Here is a 20,169-nt window from a genome sequence, read left to right as displayed (position 1 = left end):
TTTATGCTGGCTCTGTCCAAGGCCAGCCTAGATAGTGTTTCTGGCATATGCAATTTTTTATGGGACATGCTTAAAGCCCCGTGAACTTTATTGTCAGTAAAAAAAAAAAAAAAAACTTGGAGAATCTCTTGACCTATATAGCAATGTTTGCTTGGCAGTTAAAGTTGTATTCAGGTTGCCAGGTTTTACACAACAGACATGAATGGAATGTTGTTTTCATGTAGTAGACCTTTTATTTTATATAACAAAAATGTGATGATGTCTCCAGTTCACATAATAAAGCTGTACAACTGTGTGCATGTTTGTGTAGAGGACAAAGTGTGGACTGTAGTCATGAACAACCTTCCACCCAAAACAACAGTGACTGGTTCCAGCAGGGAAAGACGCACCATCCTCCAAGTCAACTACAGTGCCTCTATGGACCAGGTATCCCAAACACATATCCTTGCTATGTAGTATCTTTATTCGGTTTCTTCAGAACTTAGTCATTCAAACATATATATATATAAACCTACCCCACTATATTTGGTCATCTGCAAAAATCAGAGACGCAATTCTGAAGCCACCAAATTGAACCCTTTGAAATTGGACAACCTCCCAAGAAGTAGAAAAAAAAATCATAGATTAGAAAACAAATCAAATGACAACAAATTGGATGGTTGGTTTTGTGCCCAGTGATTTACATATCATATTAGCAAATAGATTTCATTTGTTGTGCCTTCAGATTTCCTGCTTAGATTAATTTCCTCTGCAGAGTGATAATTGAGTACTTTTCAGAAGTTGAATTTGCACGCAAGCATGCACAGAAGGATGTAGGATGTTTGTGTACAAATTGTACATCATTCAGTTAATTTTTCATGTGGAAGACAGCTCTTTCGACAAGTTTAATGCCTAGTAATAAAACAAATTGTTCTTCCAATTCCATGTGATTCCTCGAGAGACACACAAATATATGAATCATGTGCTGTAACTATAGTAACAGCATTGCAGCTAACCTGCCATCAAAGGGCCCAATAAACCTCAGACTGATTCTATTAATTCTGGAGTCATTGCCAGTGTGCCTTTTTAAAGATGGCTAATTTGGACATGCATTGGCTTGGCTGGAAGTGAGGGAGTACTACGGGGGCTGGTGTCACATGCAAATATCAAATTTATGGCCAGCCGCAAAGGAAGTGGCAGCTGATCATTGTGCTGACAGCTGTAACTTATACGACCTGTCAGCCGATCCCTCAAACAAAAGGGGAAGTTCCAGTACATGAGGTGTGACCTGATACTTATTTCACATACCCAAGTGTAAGGTTTTTTTTGTTTTTTTTTTTTCTTTTTGTGAATTTTAATGGATAGTGTATAATTTAGTCGGATAAAAAAAAAACAATTATTTGATCTTGTATTTGAATTTTTGAATTAAATATGAAAGACTTTTATTAGAGTTGTTGCATCTTTAGTATGTCCTTACCCTCATGTTTAATGTTTGATTTCAAAACTAGTCATCAATTTTGTTGCTTTAAAGAAAATGCCCCCCGACCCGAAATGTAATGCAATTGTTCCCTACTTTCCACCAGATAAGCACAAAACATCTCTTTAATTATACTCTCCCTTGGTACTCCTATAGTTTCACATTCCAAGCAAACCCAATTAAAATGGCATGATTCTTTTCATTGCAGAAACGGTAATAAATTGCTGTAACATGAAATTAACCTGTCTGATAACATGAACACACCACAAGCTCTTTTTTTTTTTTTTTTGCAGGTGACAGCCATCACCACCAGCGCAGAACACTGTGAGCAAGAAGTGACATACAGTTGCCGTATGTCCAGACTGCTTAACACTCCAGGTATCGGAACTTTCTTCATCTTTTGGTGTTTTAATGGAAATTCATGAGAATACAGAAGAAATTTTGGTAAAGAGTTGCAATACTTGCTGACAAGGCGATGAGTCCCTTGTGGTGCATAAAATATAGAAATTAATTTGAACAAATACAAATTGGCTGCCTGGTTGTGAGCAATTGTTTCAAATTAAAAGTTGCCAACCGTGGCTAGATTAACTCTCATTACATTCATTTGCATTTGATTTATTCGGATTTGGTTAGAGTGTCTAATCTTCAGCTTTGAGTCAGTTGGATTTTGATGAGCAAGTCAGTGTGGCTTGTAAAAAAAATATAATAAGGTTTGACTGTGTGTTTTATAGTTTTAGGCTTTGTATTATTATGTTTGTGCAATGGTGCAGAAGTATGATCCTGTTTGAAAGGCAGCTGCTTTTAATGCATGTTTTGCTTTGTTTGGAGAAAAAAAAAAAAAGGGAATTAGACCAACATCTTATTTAGCGTCTAACAATCTGTAACAAGCATCTTGTCAGATCCACTTTCCACTCTCACCCAATTGTAAAATACTCACAGGCATCACAATCGTGCACGCAAAGACCCACTATGGGGAATTGCTTCATAAAGACAAAACACTGCAGCAATTAGAGAGTGTGTGCGTGCGCGTACATCTCTATATTCTTGATAGTCGGTAAAAAGAAATATTGATGGGTGTGTTTTATAGTGCACAGTTTCAACTTTACAATTAACCTCCAGTCCACAAAGGCATTAAACCTGTCAATGATCAAAAGACACACACTATTAATAGGGTAGTCTTTAGTGTCCCAGACACACACGTGCTTGCATTCAGGCAGCCCTTCATTGACTAGTTTATTCCTAATTCACTACCTTGTGAGTCGGGAAAATCCAATTACCAGTCTACAGTGACTGGAAAGTTGCGCCAGGAAAAATCATTTACCCAAAATTTCCCTCTGTAAATTAGCTGTCAGCTTTCATCAGAAGACTGACTCTGCAGCACTTCCATTGTGTACCTCAGACCCGCATAGACACACGTACACACTTAGACTTGATATTCTGGACTCTCATCTTCTACACTGGAGAGTACGGTATTCCGCAGCTAAACCAAGCGTTAAATGGGAATTATGGTCTGCCGCTGGTGACATCTCTCGATTAGGACCTTGCAGAAATACTTCTAATTGTCCTCCCCCTCCTTCTTTTGTTCACATGTTCTATTGCTTTAATTCAAAAGACACACACGTGCACACGCTCATTATCTTTATTGTGGGTGGGGGGATCATGAAAGCAAAGCCATTGTAATTGTTTTAGTTATATTTGGTTCCTTTCTTATTGTTTAGCATTTCTCTTAAGAGGGATTTTAAATAAATCCTGCTATTTTGCTCCAACACAACTTTTACATACTGTGACTTACATTTCATTGCAGGGGTACATGGAAATGATAAATATTTTATTTTCAAGGTGAAAAGTAATATCATTCATAAGACCGTCAATAAAATGTTATATGTGCACTACATAGAACTTGGTGCCTCGAGGAAACAATAAGCAGCGGCAGAGCGACGCCAAAATCAATCGCCAAAAAATAGTACAAGACGAGAAAGATTGCGAACCACGGGTTTAGTCGTCATTTTGTTTGGGAAAGAAAATGACTGGGAAAGTCAGCAGTTAAAGCGCCTATGACTGGTGAGTGCACTTCCCACATGTTTGGTCTTTATGTCACAAAATGCTTTAACAGCTCGTCTGAACTAAATGTCATCCCAATTGATGTTTAAAGCACAGCAGCGCAAGGTGATGATTCTCAGGCGGAAATAATTTTTCAGCACTTTTCTTCGCACCGGGTGCCAAATCCTTTATCATGAAAGCATCACTGGTTCTTTTCACGAGTGGATCAAAATTGACTGCACTTTGATCGAACGTTGCTTTCATGCACTGATGGTAAACTCAAGGCCCGGGGGCTAGATTCGGCCCGCCACATCACGTTATGTGGCCCGCGAAAGTGTGCCAGCTTCTATGTGGGGTGAGAAGGAACAGTGGCAATAGCTGCGTAAACTATGTACGGCTTGTAACCTGCCAATGGTGCGGCAAACGGTAACAATAGAGGATGTCCTCTCCTCTATTCGGCATGTGGCTGTTTATCATAAGAAGACCAGCTTTGTTTAAGTAAAGCTGCATTTGTTTTGCGGACAATAGCTGATTGTTCTCCGTCAACCAATTGAAGTGTCTTGCGCTGTCCATTGTAAACCCGGAATTAAAAACGCTATTAAGAAAGAAAAAGTGACATAATGCATACAAATGCAGTTAACCGTTAAATAAACATGTGACTAATGTGTTTTTGGTGTGGCAAGCAGAAGGTGATGGGAGTTATTGGAGGTTAATGAGGCTCTTGCGTATATGCACTTCAGCTCTCAGTTCTGCAGCACTGCACTCATCCACTCATTCATTGTTTGCGCTCATTTGTTTCCATGTTCATCATTAACCTTTTAAGATATGTGTACAGCCAGAATCCCCAAGTTTCAATCTAGAACTTCGAGAGAGGGTCCAAAATGATTTTCATTTTCAGCCCACACAATCCAAAATAATCATAAGAAACAATACTTAAAACCACACACACATTGCCAGCACTTAGAGGTTTATAGGCCTATTCATAAAGTAATTAAAATGAAATTACAGACCTCTAAATAATTTATTCCACATTAACCCATACTAATAGAAGGATCCATAAAATGTTTCACTTCATGCAATATTCATCACAGTAAATATGCTTGCTGATTGCCATAAAAATGTGTTAATTTCCCTTTTATTTAAAGAGTCGCATGAACGTGATTGTTTATGTACTTAATTGGCCGTTGTTCCATCCCTTCATTACATTTCATGAAATTCAACCTGTTCCTTGGATTATTGTGTGAACCTAATATAAACTGGCACTTGTTGACTCGTGTGTTTGCAGTCAGTCTTCTGGACACGACAAAGAGCGTGTCATTGGCTCGTAACTGTTTGGATTAGAATCATTAAGTTTAACTATCCCTTTATATTTGCCGTGGTATCTCTACGTTGGCCTTTTGGGGATATAGTACATTGTTGCACAGCTTTCATTACCCGACTAATGTTCTGGCTACGGTGTCATTAATTTGTAAGGGTACTTCAAGCATGAAGAAAAGTAGGGGCAGAGAGGGGAATAAGTGCTAATACCGAATATTGAAATACAAAAGGAAGTCAAATTATTACCAGGGACCTCAGGCATATTTCCCGGCATCACCGCAGTGTCCCCCTTACTCCATTTACCCAAGAGGCTGATTAACATGACTCAGGCAATGCGACCAATTGAGTTGTAGAGCCTGGCAAATGAACAGATGGAATTGGCTTGCAACCTTTCTGCAGTCTTGTGCAAACTGCTGCTGTCTGAAGGTGAATTTGTCACAAAGTATAGCCGAGAAAGACTGGGATTCGTCACACAATGGCACCCAAAAGATTCGTACCCCGTGATTCTCCTGTGATGCGTCATTGCTCGGGATAATGCTGTCATATGTTGTGTTGACAGACTTGTGCGTCTTACTCTGCCTTGTTGTCGTCAGTTTACCTGAGTGTAGCGATTAGTGCTTATAGTCGCACAGGCCCGGTGTCGGGAAAGACTGTGCTACATTTTACACAACATTAAGCTCGCGCCATACAGAGTTTGCAAGGGCAGCATCTTGCTCTTCTTCGCCCCCCCCCCTCTCAGTTTTTATCACCCTTTTGGGATTTATCCATCCCTTTTTTCCAAGTCGTTATCTTCCAAGATTCTTTTTCTGTATCACAGCAAGAACTCTATGGGTTTACAATACAATCTGATATAAGGCGGCTCGTGGTCGTTGTGGGTCAAAAATCAAAGCAAAGCCATCATTTCTTTTCTGTTTGGGTTTTTAGTTGTTATTTCTAAAGCTTTCAGAGATGGCTAGTGATTTGTCTGTGCAGAAGACCTATGGCTGTATAATGCTATCTGATCCAATAGGTCTCCATTTAGCTCAAGCCAAAGACATTTTGGCTACAACTTGTCATTTTTCAAACGTTCAGCAGTTGTCAATGCAAGGACTTTGTTCAGTTTAAATGATCTCTAACACATTGTGGGTATAATTGTCTTGGGCCAAAGTACTCTAAGCACGTTTTTCAGGCAATTCTCCAAAGTTAATCTTTTATGTTGATGCAAGAACCCTGTTGATTGAAAAAGACATGTAAAATCAGATCAGTGGGTTCATATTGCTTGCCAGCGCAAAGTTTTAGTTTCTCCTGAACCGTGGTGTCAATGTTCCCTCTTTGTTCTGCGACTGATGACATCTTTTCCCAAAATGGCACTTGTCATAAATTGATGGATTATTCCTTTTAATTATTTGACCACAAATGCATTATTATTCAGATTATTCCGTTTGGACTTGTAGAGGCACGCAGGGCATATTACTGCAAAGAAGGTTTTTGACTTGATTAAACTAAAAAAAAAAAAGATCTGGTGATTCTCATAAGTTGTTAACATTGTTGAAACTACTTTTAGTTCATGCAGTGTTCACTTTCTGCTGTCTACTTCCAAAGCATAAGAGGAGTCAATAGAAAAGTCCGATGTAATCCCTGAACAAATCGTACGCACGTTATTGTGAACAATGTAATGATTTTGTAAGCCATTATATGCATTTCGGTACAGCATCAGGTCATGCATTCAAGTAGAATGTGGTTAAAATGGATTATATGTATTTTTCATTTAATACAACACTGTAAAAAGTTCTGCATTGCTGTCGATACCATCCAAACACACATTTCAACATCCATTCAATTGCACGTAATTTCACACAAATCAAACTTTATGGAACTTTTTTTTTGTGCCTGTGGCTTTTCATTTTTATTTCTTTCGATCCATCCATATCTTCTGATTTTCTTTTGCACCACATGTAGTCTGTGGGAGAGCCTAAGGATTAGCCTAAGGGGCTACATCAACAGTACAAAGAAGCACACACACATGAATACACTGAGATTTTCTGTTCAATTTCACTGACATTAACCAATGTTAATTATTCTAATAACCTTATTATTGCTGTGGTGTGTGCAGGCTCCTTATATTACAGCATGGAGATCATTGTCTCACAGCAGCATTAAGCTTAAACCCCCATTAGAAAAATCTCAGCGTGGTTATAGCTCATGTGGGTAAGATTTCAGATTGCTTGCTGAGTGATAAAATGATCTGCTCCGCCGGGTCTCTGTTGGGAAATTCTCATCTTAGTGGCTGCAGAGATTCAGTTGGACAACTACAAATCTTTTTTTTTTTTTTTCTTTTTCTCAAATAGGTCATACAGCCATTTGCCTCCAGTATTTTTATTAATTCCATATATTTATGGTCAGACAGAATTTGGTGGGACATGTTTTCTTTTAGCTGGAGAATTGTATTTCTTTTTACTATGCAACTATGCAAACGCGTAATTGAATTCATTTGTTTCCCAGAAATCGTGCGTAAAGCAAGAGGACAAAAATCATGTAACCTCATTATTTTTGAGGCTACAGCTCATTTTACGCACTCAAGTGGTGTCTATTGCATTGCCTTCAGCATTTTAATGCCATCTTTGCTTTCAAAAACAAAGGCTCAAGCTCACTTTTTTTTTTCTTTTTTAATTTGATTTTGTCTATTTACATCATGCCCAACCGTATGGTTGGCCTTTATCCCAAATCCAAAAATACACACGCTGTTGTCATTCAGACTGCAGAGCAAGTAAAAGGGCAGAAGAACAAATAGTCAAAATAGTGCAGAGAGCATGCTGATGAGAAGACGTAATAGAGAAAAAGTGCCACATAAGACTTTTGATTGATGTCGAGTGACAAAAAACAAATGGAAGAGTCAAAAGAGTGAGAGTAGGGAGGTGGAAGCAGATTAGTTTGTTTTCTGCAACTCGCCCTTGACACTGAATGATATGCTGCTAGCAATATGCTAGAAAACCTTGACACAAACCCCAAATGAATACAAATTGCCCTCAATGAGATTGACTGAGCTTTAGTCACTTTCACTTGTACGCACACCAACACACAAACGTTCATGAAACAAAAAGCCATATGGCTGCTTGAAAGACGAAACGCAAAGAAGGAAAACTATTGAGAAGTATTTAAAATGTTGTCTAACTTGTAAACTGTTGAGTGGTTCTTCTCAATTAGGACATGTTGGAGCAATGCCTCGCTTACCATTAATTCTCTCTAAAGAGTAGTGCATGACCGCAAACTGGTCATCAAAGTGTAGTTTCCCTGATGGATCACTCACGCAAGTCATTCATTTACATCCAGGGTAATGGAAAGCCTTTTTACCTGTCTCCTTCTTTTTATTTGTCATAAAACATGTTTATTGTCTTCAATGTGCACACGGGCCAGAGTCTGCAATGCGTTTGTCGCAATGACTGAAGGCAGTGTGAGCGCAGCTCTCGGATTACAGCGACACATTAGACCAGAGATTAAAGCAACTGGAAAAGCACCAGGAGAAAACCAGCCGAACTATCATTCTGTGGCACTAAGGATGCAACACATGGAGGGAAGTTGATTATCCACATTGCCCTTGAGGAAGGTTTAACAAAACACAAGGAATTTTCCATGGGGGGGGGCAGCAGTTAATAAGTCAGGATATGTAACCAGGATTTAGTAGGATTCCACATGAAAATCATCAAATCCCCTTATTAGCAAAACCAGGATATGCTTTCATTCTAACAACGCGGGTCAGGGGAAAGCAACCTTTTTGAAACCGAGAGCTACTTCTTCGGTACTGATTAATGCAAAGGGCGATTAGTTTGTTTATCATCCTCATCAGAGGATCATCATGGCTTGACTTTGCGAACAAACATCACGAGCGTTGTTGTCCACATCGACCGCAGACTTGTTCGTGACTGACTATACTAATGCGAGATCTTTGCGCAGTGTCGGCAGATGTAGATGTGGGTTTGAAGTCTCAAAGCAGATTGGTGAGTTTCTACGATTGTCTTCAAATTGTGAAACAGCAGTTTCGCCTTTTGGTTTCAGAAGAACTTATATATGGCTCACAGTGGTCTTTTTCTATGGAGTGGTCTTCTGGCATACTGTGAAGAGGACCAACTCTGGCTGCTTCCTCACCGCACAGCTTCTTTATGGCAGATTATTCCGTCTGTGCTGTGTGAACAAGAGCTTCCTCTGCTTCTTACTGCTTGCAGCTGTCAAAGTATGCGCAACCGGAACATTGGATAACTGGATCGGATGTTGCAGATACTGAAGAACTTCCTGAGCTAGTCTTTTCAACCTTTCTTGGGTGATCCTCTGTCACAGTGGTCGGTGGAGAGTTTGCCGCATATGATGACTTTTGGCTGTCTGTATTCCTCCATTGTGGAGATCTGCCTAGGTTCTTTACCAGTCAGTGTTGAAGGCTTTAGATGGATGAATGTTGCCGTCTGACCCCTGTCTGCCCTCGCCACTTTTCTTTGAGTTGTTGAAGGACAAACACATTGTTTGTTGCACCTCTGTCGGCTCGTAAAGCGCGCTGACTTTGTGGAGGTGTTATTTGGTGATGGATGGAATCAACCTGTATAGCAGACACACGAGAGAAAGGTAAACCCCCTGTTGTTGGAGCAGCCACATTTTTCTCCTTTTTTCTTGTACTGGGTGACTTTCTTATGTAAGTCTTCAGATAGCTTCCTCTGCTCCCAGCATCAGACAAGGAGCTGGTGGAGATTTCTGTGTAGTGTCAGCCCTCCATGCTCCCGCAGCTCAACTTTTCAGCAGGTCTATCACTTGACAGTCTCCTCGAGGGTTGGGAGTGCTTCTAGTTCTACTTATTATTGGGAGCTGCAGAATCCAGGGAATCGCTGAGTCATGGACAAAACAGTTTGCACTAAGGTGGTTTTGGAAATTTAGTTTTCTATATCTGATTCTCCAGAAGAATTCTATCATAGAGTAGCATGTACTGAAGATATTAAAATGGAAATCGGATTGGGAGAATGCAGCTCCTCAGATCTTACGTAATGTATTGTATCGATATTTTATATGTGTCTTCATTCATTCATTCATTCTCTTCAGGTTAGGGTATATTCCGAAATAGGGTTCATCACTATATATCCAAATATTTTTAAGTGGCTCTATTTTACGGAAGATGATAATCATTCAAATGGAGTCTGTGCAGTACTAATTACTGTCAAAGTCAGACTCCCTGTTGTGTCAGCGTTTGCAAAATAAACAGTACCCATCGGCAAAGAGACCTGAGCGATTACATCACTGCAGGTGGACATTAGCAGGAGGCTTTTGTTTGACTACAAAATTCACATCCAGGTATGCTTAGAGCCTCCTGCATTAATATTAATTGTGTTTTCCTACTTTTTAAAATGCTGCGGGCTTATTCAGTAATGGGCAATTTTCATTAATAAGATAACAATACAAATCTCACAGTAGATCATTTAAAAAAAAAAAAGTTGTATATTTATGATTTCAGGCAACATCAACCAGGCTCACTTTTTACCAACACGGGAGATATTTCTATACTAATTCATGCCATCGCTTAAAACAATGGGAGTTTTTTTTCATTTGTCATATATATATTTTTTTAACTAATAATTAACCATGCATTGTTTTGCATCATCTACACACTTTAAGAAAGTTGTGATGTTTAAAAAGGTATGCCAATAAATTACTCCAATTATTTAGGCATTTTGGGCATATTGACCCCTTACGAGAAAAAATACCGGGCAAATAAATGATGGGAATAAATTATCTGTGCTCTACCTTGTGTTACTATCTCCGAGGGTTTTGGATTGTGATCAAACTGTCTATTCCGACAGTTATATTACACAACAAAAACAAAACCAGGGCATTAACTTTGTAATTTTGCAGCTTTATATAGAACAAACATGGAGTGACGTGTGGCATACAGGCTGCGAGTGCTGGAACTCAAACGACGCAGGAATCTCAAGTTTGCGCCACCGGCTATGTTGACTAAATAGTTGTGTGCCAACAGGCTCATGCAGCGAAGAGATAAAAGAGAGGAGGAGATGCTGTGATGCTCATTAACCCGCTGGAGGGGGAACAGCTGGATCACCACAACCATCTGCAACGTGTTTCCTCTCTAAACAACACTCTTTAGCCTCATCTCTCACATATAGACAAAAAACACCTGACACACACAGCCCCAATCTATCTGTTCTTCTTTTCTTGCCACCCCCTCTGTCTCGCTTTGCCTTGCCTGTATGTGTCATCATGAAACACACACACACACGGTGAACCTTCTCACCCCCTCAAGTCCTTAATTTTCCAGCTGTGTAGGCTAGCAGTACTGGGCACTTTGTCGCTCTGACAAGGGTCACCAACCCAGCGATGGAGAGCTCTCAGTCTCCTTCCTGACTGCCAGGATGACTGGAGCAGGAGGCGAGGGGATGTGAGGGCAGCCAAAGAGGGGTGGGAGTCCACGAGAGGAAAGGATGGAGTGGGGTCAGCTGGACAGCTTCACATGATGGCGGTGTAGGATTAAAGCAAGGCATTATGGGATTGAAGGGGGTCGAGTGAGTCACAGTGTGATTGATCACGATGGTTGTGGGTGAAAAAGGAGTTTAGAGGGGGCAGGTGGGGCTTGTCCAGAATGGCTTTTCGTCCCACGGACTGACAGAGGAAATTCAGAGTCGGTTCTCAAGAGCTTGGACTAAATTTTCATCAACTGTCTTGGGAATTAAAATGAATAATAGGCTGCTCTGAATTGCGATGTATTGCTCTAGGAAGTGTTTTGCATGCCATTTTCACATTTACACATGAATGCACATACATACAGGAAAAAATTTCGATGCAACAAATATGAGACCACAACATAAGTACTGGCGCAAACTGGGATTTAGAAGATGCTTTTAAGTTGAAAGTAGTCTTTTCACTTTGGGAAATTCCTGCTGCAATAATCACTTTCCTGCCCAGCAATGTACCACAATAAGTACATCCGTATAGTCGTATCTGATAAAAATACTAGAGACACATACATGTGAATGATTATTAGATTTGTGATGTTGAACTATGTTTTTGCTATATGTATTTATTGTTTTTTTTAATTTCCCGTCCATGTTATTAAAATACATAATTAGAACAGAGCTGATTAAGATGCCGTAAAGTTCCGCACCACTGCAAATTACAACCACATTGATGAACAGATTGTATAATTAATTCAGGTAGTATTTTTTTGTAAAGGCAGACTTTTGACAACAGCTGTGTTGGATCTCATTATTTTTTGAGGCAGTTGCCTAATCTGGTCTGCACACATTCATTATTGTAATTGTTTTTAGTATGTCATAACTTGCATTAATGTTTTCCATTTAAATCAATTTGAGGGTTTTGACTTCTTGCTGAGCGAGGATATTTGTTTGGCTCAGGATGTTTTTTCGGCTGTGTGAAGTGGGAAATAGCAAAGCGTCACCACAGTCGGATAGACACTCAACATTCTGTTACAGTGTGAAGCCCTGCCTGAAACGTCACATTTATTTTATGCTTGCTCGGTTGTCAACGCCAATGCAAAACTACAAAAGGCAAAGGCACATAACGACTGTGCTGGTAAAACTTTTTTCTTTTGACGCCATAGCCGTGTGTGTGTGCATGCACAAATGTGTTTATCAAGACTTGTGTATACATTGTTATGAAAAATCCGGGAGCAGTGAAGCTTTTTTTCAAAAATGATAGAGGAGCAAATGTAAGAGACGTTAGCAGAACTATGACTTTTTATATCTGTGGCATCTCCCACTGTGCGTCTCTGTCAGGGGTTATTGCGAAACTTGCTTTTGTCAGAAGGTCACTGACTGCTTCTGCAGGTGTTCCCATGGCTGCATTTTCCAAGGGACATTGAAAATTATCATAATTCATTTTCAGGGTGCATGACAAGACTCGTACTTTGCGGTAAGCTGAGATTCGATTCACCGCGTGATATGGAGACACCTTGCTGTGTGAGTAAGTTCAGATTTTAGCGACAATGCTCAAAAAAAAACTCGATGTGACCTTCTGAGGAGCTGAGGTTTGAAAAGGAGGCCCTTTTCCACTTCAGTTTACGACTTACTCCACAGCTTTCAAAGCACTTTATTATTTGCTCGTTCATATCTGCAGCCATACAAAGGCACCGTAAATATGAGCACCACATCTTATAGTGCACTTAAGCTATCAGTGGTGTAATGGCAGGTGCAGCTACAAGAATATACTACACTCCAGAAATTGTCTATGGATTGTGCCTTTGACTTTTCCCTGGATGTTGTTCCATTAATCTCTCCAATATGTTTAACGAATGGCCACTGCCAAAATAAGCACTAAAGTATTTATTTTATGTATTGGATTTTCATGTGTCTACTTAAAAGCCACATTGTTTTCCCACTGGAAGGAAAAACACATTCATTGGGCGCAGTATTCTGTTATGTCAGCAAAATCGAATGAGAGCCAATGCAAGATTTGCACACAAAAAAAAAAGCCTTAACAAGCACGATAATGGTTTGGTTGACTTTGATATTAAAATGTGTTTATTGTTGTGGTTGCCGTGCCCTCTGTGATAAGATACAGCAAGTGGAGTGTGGTTGAGTTTATATTTGCGGTGTATTTTGTCATCAGATGAAAAGCTACCTCTCTACACCTCCTAGCTTGCCGCAGGGCATCCTGCAGTGTTGAAATCTGCGTATCATCTGTCGCTGAGTTTTCAGCCCGCCATACTCATGAGAAGCCGACTGCTCCCTCTTTCCAGGCCGCCCCGCAAATGTTTTCTAGTACAAAAAGATAACAGGATCACAAAACACCGACAGTGGAATTTGATTTTTTTCTTCAAGGTCAATACGTGTTTTAGGTTCCACTTGCTTGATTCTTTTTTCATATGAGAATTCAAAGCTCTTCTTTTTTTTCCCATCTGTTTTATATGCTAGTTTTTTTTATGAATTGCCAGAAGTCTCCAGGCTCAGAAATAAGTGCTTTGGCTACCCAAACTCAACATTTCAGACCACAATGATTTCCAATTAACAGAAATTGTGTCATATGCAAATTGTTGTTTGACAACAGTAGGTTTGACTGTTTTCCCCAAATATCGGAAACCCCAAACTGTTCTACTTTGCTTGATGGCAACATCCAAGTTGTTCCGATTGCTGTCACCAGTGGTATCCATGGCGACGTCACACACAAAAAAATATTTCAAAAACTTGAATCCATTTGATGGAAATATCAAGTGTTGCTATGGTATTGTACTTTATTCATCAACACTTGCTTTTCATTTCTCTTTCAGTGAGGAAAAATACTTTTGCAAATGCATCGACTTGAAATGATTGTTTTCCTCCCTCTCTCTTTTTGTTGTAAGCTACGGTGGTGAGAGCAGGGATTTAGTATGTCGACTTTCCAGGAGAATGAGAATGGTAGAGGAGACAATCATGCCCACCTTGTCACCTCCGAGCCACCCTGCTTCATCTCAATAAGCCGCCCCTGTCTTCCTTCAGCTCCCGTGTCATGTATTTGGAAAGATATGTATGGCGTGCATGAGTGCCTGAAATGAAACAAATATTTTTTTTTCCTACGCTGCAGAGGGAATATGAGAAGTAGTCCATCCATCAATTTTCTGTACTGCTTATCCTCACTAGGGTGAGCTGGAGCCTATCACAGCTGACGTTGAGCTAGAGGCGGGCGGGGTACACCCTGAGCTGGTGGCCAGACAATCACAGTGAAAGAAAAATTTAGGATCCTTTTTTTGTCCAGGGGCTAATGATTTGTATCCAGACTAAACAGAAACTTTACTAATATAAGTTTTACTCACCTCTGAGGACCCGCTTAAGCGTTCTTTATTGTTGATTTATAGGCAATCAAAGCAGCTAATTATTTTTAATGAAGTCAATTTGTGTCTTCCGTCATCCCTGAGGTTGACAGATGCTGTCTTCACCGCTAGTAGTGTTTTACTCTGTCACTGTCGACGAAACGGCCCTGCGTGCATGGCGCTATATTCATGAGCTTGCACTCATCAATGCATCTTTGCAGTCACGCATGTATGCATCAATGAACAGATGTCAAGCGACATCAAGGTGCATCTTCTGCGCCTAGAGGAGAAAGATCACGTGTGCACTGCTGTTAGCTTTTCATTCATCAACTCTAATCTTCCTGGGGATTACATACCCATCTGGGAATGTGTGAGCTTCAGGATAACCTGGAATCTTATCCAACAAATGATACCAGCGCTTTCCCCAGGCGTTAAGTGAAAATTGTGTTTTTAGTTTGTGGCAAGTGCTTTGATGCATTGCTGTAATTCAGCCAGTCACTGTACCTACACTGATAATAGCATATGACAGTGATAAGATCTTTCATTACATCCAGGCACACACCGCATTATACAAACCGATGATGGTTTGTGTACTGTAGAAATCGAAGTAGTACCTCGAGTTACAAATTAAGTTCGTTCCATGATCTCATTTCCAAAGCGGATCTTTTACGAACCAAGGGCATTTTTCCCATTGAAATGAATGGAAATAAAATTAATCCATTTCATCCTCGAACAGTTCAACTGTATTACTTCCCAAACATAACTAATATTCATGCTTGATCATGCACACAGATGTTATTGTGAAAAAAACATATTCTTTTTGATAGTTTATTTTTTCTCAATGCACTTTGAAATATGCAGAAGCTGTAACACGAGAAAATGTGCAAGAAATGAAGGATGCCGAATCATTTTATGGGCACTATGTTTTATAGGCCCTCTATATATTTACAATGTTTTTCTTGCACAGTAAACAGGAAATGTTTCAGCTTCCACTCAGAATGTGTTGGTGTAATCTATAATGCAGTATTAACCACAGCTACGCTATATACAGTATTCATTTATTTCTGTGGCAATTGTCCAGAGCATGGAGCACATAAACAGTCAACTTCTGAGAGCATTGCAATTTCTAGTCTTTGTAGTAAATCCCTGCTAAAAAAAAAAAAAAAAAACAGTTGCTTGCGCTTGTAAACCAAGAAACTGTTGATAAGCAGCATAAACTACTTGGATTAAAACTCACTTCATGAAACATTTTGCTTTTCTGTTCTTCATAATTGCTTGGTTGGGTACTCGACTTCACCTATTGGCAGGTGGAGCTTGTTCCCTGCGTGTTTGTTCATCTAAAATGAGCCCTGGTGGGGAAGGCTTTGACAGTGTAGCTTTACTCTGTCAGTCACGTAAGTGCGAGATTGACAGTTGTTGACGAGGCTCTTGTCCCAAGAGTTTAAAGTGTGTGACCTCAGTAACAGACTTCTCCACCCCTCCGGCTGTTCTAATGAATGATGTATTTAAACTCTCGAGTGTAAAGTTGATGTGTGAGGTGTGGATATTTGATTTAGCTTTTCTTCCATCGAGTCCGGCATGGGCTTCAACATTGATCATCCGACTTGTATGGCCATGGCTGAGCCTTCATGTGATAAATGCACACATGCATTTAAATGTGCACTTGCATTTGTGTTAATGTCAGGGAAGGTCAGGGACATTAACAAGATCAAGTAAAGCAGTCTTGTTCATTTTATTAACTGCCTTCCTGATTACGTAATGCCCTGGAGTATTCTACCTCCATTAGCCAGGCCAAAGCATGATTACACCAGCATACATAGGAATTTTGTTTTGCTCCGTAGAAAACATGGAACTCCCTCTCCCCTCCTCTAAAGGTACAAGTCCCTAGTGAACGCGGTCATCACAATATATTATTAAAACTGGTATATTCCTGCTCAACTTGCCCCATTAAAAATGAATAATTCCCTGACTCACTGTAGCCTTTGTTGACTAAACTGTCCAATATGATATAAGTGGTGTCAAAGTGTCACATGCTCCCAACCACTGGGAGTTGCCTGATTTCAACTTCAAATTGACATGCATGTGATGTTCTTTTGTTTTTTTTTAATATTCAATTAATGACAACGCCAAGTTTCCTCCCTCTCACAGTGAGCCTGCATAACTTTCTGACGGTGCCATCAAATAAATGATGGAACGGCTGTGTCTAGAATTGATTGAAGTGTATTCAGCACTTGCTCGCCAAGATCTTCCAATGCAGACTCACTCAGAGCAGCACTCATTAATCGGCGGAGGTGCAGATAAACACTGTACCTGGCACCCTCCAGTGATTTAACCAACTAATAGCTTCGCTCATTTTTAGGGCTGATTTTCTCGCAGATAAAGGCTGTTTCCGCGCTTGCATATGTTAATTCTCTGCATTGGTGCGCTCTCATAGAATAAATAATTAGCGAGGCAGACTCATACATTTGAGTTTGTATTAGAACTTAACCACTTGAGTCATAAATATCCAGTCTAGGGCAGTCCAGTTAATCCCCTTTAGTCAATACAGTATATCATATTTATAGTCAAGAATATCTTTCTCTCTGCTGTAATAAATAAACAGTTTCTCGAATGAATATGAAATACAGTATATGGTTGTATACCTGACATCTTAACATATGTTTGCGTTGTTTTCATTTTGCACGAAACGCAAATATTGATAATGTAAAAATGTGGCCCGTTTCTTGATATAATAAAGGCCAAATATCTATAAATCTAATACACACAAATTGGAAACAAGTCATTTCAAAGACCATAAATAAATAGAACTCGCAGGTAACTATTCGTCCTACTAAAAGAAAGTATCTTAAAATAAGTTTTATAACTAATGGAATTCTGTCCACCAACTCACTCTATTGCATTCTGTTTGGGTCCTCACATAAACTCCATCTGAACTCTGAATTGGCACATCCAATGAGAGGTGCTGTTTAGATCTCACAGATGAAACGTTCAAGCTGTCAGACCAAAACAATATTACAAAAATTGCAATGCCTTCAGCCAAACAGGCAACTAAACCGTAAGTTAGGAAAGTTAAGTTTCCTCATTATGGCAAAAATAAAGACATGATCTTATAAAAAAAAAAAAAAAGAAAATGTGTAATGAGCTAGCACGAGGCAGGTTCAGCCTCACCTGTCAGCCACGTTGCCAATACTAATATGGTCACCATGTTCTTTCAAGCATCACAAACTGGCTATTTGGGAAGGATAAGGTGCTGAGCAACACGGTGGAGCCAATTAACTTTTAATCTGTCATTCATGGACTTCGCTCAAACTTAAATATCCTGCATTGTCTTTTTGATTAGCAACATGAAAATAGTCTTAAAACCCCTTCAATTTGAAAGAATATTAAATTGCATCGCGTGAACTGCTACAGTGGCTGTTTATTTGTCTCGAGCACTCTCTTTTCACACAAATAATTGTTTTGAATGTGTAAACCAAACCAGCCCTCTAGTCAGAAGCTGTAATGTAAATCCATACATGTAGGTGGTCAACAACAACAAAAATGAAACATGGTAGCCATCTGTGTAATACAATCCCTGACAAAATGTTCATGTCATCTATCATACACATCAGCTAATCACTTATTGCTAAATGTATTGGTTGTTGCCGCCAATGTAAGTGCAACCCACTTTAGGCGGTGGTTGTATTAACACTCCATACTTGTGCAAATGGATGAGGCGTGTGCAGTAATAACCAAGCCTGGTGTTTGATTTAAAACCATGGAGACCCTGCGCTGCGCTGCTCTAATGGATATTCATACTCCGTGACATTGTCCGATAATAATGTGCGGGTGGCATTAACGTGAGCATTATATCGCTTTGGCCTGAATGTTATGTGGAATATTCTGCCCATAGCAGTAGAATATGTAACATAAAGCACCTGTTTTGAAGATAATTAATAGGTGGGGTATGAAAGTGGTTGCCAGCCAATTGCAGACATTCAAAATAAATATTTCTCTGGCTTGTTTCTGAGGGGGGAAAAAAAAAACATTAATTGTTTGTTGGATCAAGAGGAGAATTATTTTTTCTGGCTGGGAATTTGTGTTAAGTGTTCCAACTTCATTTTGAACACCCACTTAAGTCATCAAATATGCTTGGTTTCTTGATCTTCCACCCCCAAGCTTTCCGCACACTGTGTCCTGGCCTTGTCAAAGCAGTAAACAAGTGGCGGATAAAGTAGTAAGGCAGAAATGTAGAGGGAGTGATTTTAAGAGTAAGTAGAAACCCTGCAAAGAAGTTGGCGGTGAAAGATAGCGAAGAGGAGGGAGTAAAAAGAAAAGCTCCAGTCAACCATTATACAAATCAATAATTCAAGCCGAGATGGAGGGAGACGGCAGCATTGAGGGAGAGAACGGAGCCATAGGACTAGCAAAGGGGAAAAGAGCGAGCAGACAAAGATGGAACGAGCATGTAGGAGAAGTACAATGACGAGAATGGTAAAGGGTCTCAGCGGGAGAAACACTTGGTTGGTGTTTCTCCCTGTGAGGTCAGCCTCTTCACCTGTGGATTGAGTGCAAACAAAGGATGACACGGAGGAGGTGAATGTAGCAGCCTCAATGAGAGAAGAGTGCCAAAGGTTATTTTTTGTTCTCCCTTGAAAGACACAGTGTGGACTGTTCAAATGTCTGCTTGTCCAAAAGCCACCCAACATTTTTCCCTGCTTTCTTTTTTTAACATCAACTCAACATCCAAAGTATTCTTGTGAATGTGAATAATGGGTTGTTATCTCCCAGTTCTACACTATTTCAAAATTGCAAACTGAAAAAAAATAAAGATGCAGACAACACAAATCTTCACAACAAAAGAAGAGACAACATGCTTAAGAATCCATCCATGTGTCTGACAACAAAGTGTTGTGATATCAAGCCAAGCAGAAAGTTGTCAACTGGATTATTTTTTTGATATGCTGTGTTGATAGAGGCATCTTATTGTCAAACTTGATAAGGTGAAAAATCAAAACTCTTTCCTCTGATTGATATTTTTACTGTGACCATAGACGTATCCATAGAATGTATCCTTTTGAATCAAATAATAAATTGCAGGGAGTTTAAATCTATCCATCCACAGCTTGTGTCCAGAACAGCAGTTTGTTTTTGCAATCCAAGAGTCCTTTCAAATGTGTTTTTTATAATCAAGCAAACATCACAGCTTAGTGTGACATATTTTTCAAAGTCGTAGCAGCCTAGAAGTCGCTCAACATGGGATTTTTTGGGAAGGCTGCAACCGTTTGACAGAAAAAGCTGTACTTCAAGAAACACTCATCAAAACAAAACATCAAGCAGTAGTGCTCAAAACTGTCTGGCTTGAAACTTTTAATGACTGTGCTACCAGTACCTTTTCGCTTGACCTTTCCATAGATAATGAATTGTACAATACAATGAGTTCACCATTGTTGTACATCTTTCCAGCTGTCCCACATTCATAGAGGTGTTGTTTTTCATGCAGCTGTGAAGATCTCCCTCCTGTCTGTCACCTTTCTTATCTCACTCGCCACGTCCTTATCTTAGGTGTCCTTGGTTTTGTATTCTCCGGCTCTGACTTTCATGTCTT

General features: G+C 39.7%; 1 protein-coding gene across 2 annotated transcripts in view; it reads left to right on the top strand.

The window, feature by feature from the left end:
• The window catches only part of cntnap2a (contactin associated protein 2a), a 137,293-nt gene that overhangs the window by 86,239 nt on the left and 30,885 nt on the right, over positions 1–20,169 (top strand). For both annotated transcript variants that reach the window (XM_037280126.1, XM_037280125.1), the window contains exons 14-15: positions 311–426; positions 1,750–1,834. In XM_037280126.1, the coding sequence (XP_037136021.1) occupies positions 311–426; positions 1,750–1,834 (201 nt within the window). The remainder of the gene's footprint in view (positions 1–310; positions 427–1,749; positions 1,835–20,169) is intronic.

Source organism: Syngnathus acus, chromosome 20, assembly GCF_901709675.1.
Source record: "Syngnathus acus chromosome 20, fSynAcu1.2, whole genome shotgun sequence".
Lineage (NCBI taxonomy): Eukaryota > Metazoa > Chordata > Actinopteri > Syngnathiformes > Syngnathidae > Syngnathus > Syngnathus acus.
This window is presented reverse-complemented; position numbering and strand designations above follow the sequence as displayed.